Below are 4,148 nucleotides of genomic sequence, written 5' to 3' on the forward strand. Positions count from 1 at the left end.
TGTCCTAAAATGATTCAACTGCAACCTTAAGGCTTATAACTTTTGTATGTCATTTCATCTATAAGTAAAATCTTATAGCTATCCTCTCTACAACATTTATCTTTTTCTTTCTTTTTTTTCTCGCTTTTGAAATGAACTAGCCCAAATGCTATGAATGTTTGAACAATCTAAGATTTAACAATTTTAGTTCTACATACAAATACTATTTATCAATCTTTCTTTTTTGGAATTCATTTTTTCAGCTGATTTTGATTATTTGGATTGAAATTTATTGTGTTTTGATTAGGTTGTATAAAAACAATCAGTGAAAGTAAAAAAGCATCGACCACAACACATACATTTCAATAAATGTTATAAAAAACTCTCAATTATTTGAAAAATTAAACTTTTTTTCAGAAGATCCCGTAATAAAATAAAGAATTATCTTTATATTTTAAATATATTTTTATATTATTTATGAAAAAAGAAGAATTAAAATCATATCCAAAATTAAAATATACTAAACTATATAATTATGATGAGACCGAAATCAAAATTTTCTATACTTTGGACAAATAAATATTATTTATTAATTTATTATTTGGCAGGATTAATAAATAATTAGGTACTTAATGTCTCCTAACTCGGAGCTTCTTGGCTATTAGCATTAATATAAGCGAATGTGGGAAAAGAAAATGTTCGGATGGCTGAGTGGCCTCTGGGATCCATTCACCGTCCATCTCTCCCTGTGCTCTTTTAGATCTCAGACAATAGAAATGGAATAAAAACGGGAGGCTTCCTCAGACAGGGAGAGGGAGGTATTTAGATTCATTGCTCCTTCCACCTTTCTTTGTTCGTTCTACTTTAGCTTCAGACTTCGAGCTAAAGGTTAGAAAAATCTCTCCTTTACCATCTCATTTCTTGTTCCAATTGGTTTTCTATTCTGTTTGTGTCTCGATTCACTGTGAGTTTGTTCACTACTCTTTATCTTGTTGCTGTTGTTGATGGCTTCTGCTGATGTGCTGTCGTTTCGCAGTTCTTCGGGTTGTCTTTGAGCTCGTTGCAGATGATTCTGGTTGATAAATTCTTTCTTTCTCCGGGCATCGTGCCCTTAAAATTAAGCTGGTGGGCTTTCTCTGTCAGGGATTATTCTTATCAGACGAGTACCGAGGGCCAGATCTGATCTCCATCTAGGTTTTCTAGCGTTCCATAAACTGTGTGCCATTAGATTGTCTCTATTATTTTGGAAAGCGAATTGTACTTGAATTCCAGGCAGCTATTGCATCGATTCATTTTTTATTGGTTCGGTGAAGGTTCTTAAAATCTGGTAGTCAGTCTGTCCTTTTTTTTTTCTTTTTCTTTTTTTTTTTGATTTTGCTCTTAGGTGTTTTTACTAACTACTCTAGTTTTGGCGAGCTGGTTGTTTTCTCCTGATTCTTTGAGGGAGGCATATAACTCGCTTTGCATTGATTTAGCTTTGGATTTGCTTCTTCTTTTGGTCCTTTCACCCAAATTATGTTCTTGGGCTTGAGGTAATAAACTGGTAGCATCCTTAGATGATGACAAACTCGTGGATGGAAGTTATATCTCCTTATCCTGCTTATTTATCCAATTCTAATTGGATACTTGGTGAGAAAAAGAGCGGGAACTGGACTCAGCATGAAAACAAGCTATTTGAGAATGCTCTTGCGCATTTCGATGAAGACCTGCCAGACAGATGGGTGAAGGTAGCTGAAATGATCCCTGGGAAAACAGTGGAGGATGTCGTAGCCCATTACCGGGATTTAGAAGACGATGTTAATTGCATAGAAGCTGGGCTGATTCCCTTTCCCGGCTACAGCTCTTCATCTTTCACTTTGGATTGGGAAAACGATCATGGCTTTGATGAGTTGCGGCATGCTTGTTGTGTTGGTGGAAAGAGACTGGGAGGAAGGCTTGCTGAACATGAGAGGAAGAAAGGAATCCCTTGGACTGAAGAAGAGCACAAGTATTACTCCATCCAATCCCTCTTTATTAATATCCTTCATTATGGAATCTTTCTCTGTGCTGACTTTAATAGCTTTGTGTGAAAGTTATGTGCTATAATATTGAATTTAAGGCACTATTTATGTAGAGATAAGCTCTTGATAATTCTTGTTACGGGTTTGATTAAATCCTTAAAGATTAATAATTTATTTCTCTTAGATTGAAAAAAAATCCTTTTTTTAAATGAACTCTGGTTTTTTGTTGGCAGGAGGTTCTTAATTGGTCTTAAAAAATATGGGAAAGGTGACTGGCGAAACATCTCTCGCAATTTTGTTGTTACAAGGACTCCAACCCAAGTTGCCAGCCATGCCCAGAAGTATTTCATCAGGCTGAATTCTGGTACCAAAGAGAAGAGGAGAGCTAGCATACATGACATCAAAACCGTCTCTCTTGAAGACAGCAGATCTCCCTCTCCATCCCAACCATCTGTTTCATCTATACAATCAAGTTCTTCCTCAGCTCCAGCCACCTCTGAACAATTCTCCATGGTTGTTGATTCCAAACTTCCCAATGAAGTAGCCACTGTCTTTAGTCCGTCTTCCAATGGAAATCAGTTCATTCAGTCAAGTTATGGAATCTTTCCGTATGGAATGAAACGGCAGCCTCAAAGCACATTTCAATGCAATCTTAATGGTGCAATTCCTGGACAAAACGGTGTTTTTTTTTAGATGGCATGCATGAAATTCCACCCTTCTGAAAGAGATATTATTTTGCCTATCATGTTGCTTTGTCCTCTGGATTTACACTTCTTTTGGCATTCAATAGTCAGGTATATTCATAATTCTCTTCAGAATGCTGAAATGTTAGATTGAAGTAAAGAAACAAAAGAGAAAAAAAAAGGAAAAAAAAGCTCAGGTGGTGTAATGGTCTTTCAACGTTTGGGTACATGGCTTAGTTAAACATCCAGGGAAACTGAATATCGCTTACTTGTACATACATCTTTCAAGCTGCAGAACACAAAAACTGCATGGCCTGCCAACATTGTTACTTGGGTCTGTTTAATAGTTTTAGCCGAGGATACTGATCGCTTCTGCCACTATCACTCATCTTATGGCCTTCTGATTATTTGATGGCTAAGTTATGGTGAGCTTGTATGAAAAGGAATAACTTTGCCATCTCTTGATTTGTGTTCGCGCCTGTAGGAGCAACAGGGGTCACCAATCTTTCTTGTAATATTTACTCAAGAGTGCAACGAAATCTATATTCTCCATCATGTTCCGTCATATTGTTTGTTTATTATAGGAAAATTTTAAGGTTTTGTGCTGGAGTAAGTAATGTAATGTCTGTTTGTGTACTATGATCATCAGAAATGCATTCCTTTTCTGTATTTTCTCTGCTATTCAATCAGTATTATACCTCTGCTGTAAAAGTGTACTTGTATTCAAAGCGACGTCTCCAACAGTATACTATGTCTTGTTTGCTGGCTTTTCTTCGGTGAATATGAACAAAGTTCTCGTCAGCATTTGCCTGAGCTGAGTCTGAAAAACACTAGCTCGGCATCTTATGGCAGTCACTAACCTACTTTTATTTGTTCTCTTCCTTTTTCTAACGAAGGGATCCTGAGTTATTGGGTGATTCCCTGGCATGAAATAGAGATTTTAAAATAAGCAACTTTCGCATGCTCTCAGCCTGCTTAAAAAAATCTTTTAATTTCGTCCATCCCACATATTCCCAAGCTCCGATGCATCTGTGTTGACTTTTCTTTGGTGGAATTGCATCATCTCAGTTCTGTTTGATTTCTCATGAAAAATTGAAACTTGAAGGAACATTACTATATGCTTGAATGTTTATTTTAATAATTTTTTTGCTTTTACTGACAAAAAGACAATGTCACCGGTGTTGATGGGAGCTTTTTTAAGCTTTTGTGTCAACCAGTGCCTATTAAAATTTGGTAGACTTAGAGGATCTTGCTTAACTTTAATCCCACATCTCTCGGTTCTCAAAACTTACCCCGAAGGACGGACTAATTATTGTAATATATTTCCGTACTCTTGCTGACTAAAATCCGTAAAAAGCTTAGGAAACCTGCTCGTAAAAGTAACGGTAACGAAACAATTAACTCCCTGCTTTAATGCCTCAGATATTTCATAGATTTTGTTTGGTTAAAAAATATGGCTTCCTTAGATTTGGCATTTTTTTTCTCC

General features: G+C 36.3%; 1 protein-coding gene across 2 annotated transcripts; it reads left to right on the forward strand.

Annotated features, from left to right (window-relative positions):
- Positions 1–671: 671 nt before the first annotated feature.
- On the forward strand, positions 672–3,331 carry LOC110030238 (transcription factor DIVARICATA-like). 2 transcript variants are annotated; one of them, XM_020732856.1, is made up of 3 exons: positions 672–867; positions 1,016–1,966; positions 2,213–3,331. In XM_020732856.1, exons 2-3 carry the CDS (start codon positions 1,536–1,538, stop codon positions 2,670–2,672), a joined length of 891 nt encoding a protein of 296 aa, XP_020588515.1. In that variant the 5' UTR covers positions 672–867; positions 1,016–1,535; the 3' UTR covers positions 2,673–3,331. The 2 variants fall into 2 exon arrangements, with proteins under 2 accessions (XP_020588515.1, XP_020588516.1); XM_020732857.1 differs by lacking the exon at positions 672–867 and adding an exon at positions 927–943.
- The last annotated feature ends 817 nt before the right edge of the window (positions 3,332–4,148 follow it).

The sequence above is a fragment of the Phalaenopsis equestris genome, unplaced genomic scaffold, assembly GCF_001263595.1.
Source record: "Phalaenopsis equestris unplaced genomic scaffold, ASM126359v1 Scaffold000684, whole genome shotgun sequence".
NCBI lineage: Eukaryota > Viridiplantae > Streptophyta > Magnoliopsida > Asparagales > Orchidaceae > Phalaenopsis > Phalaenopsis equestris.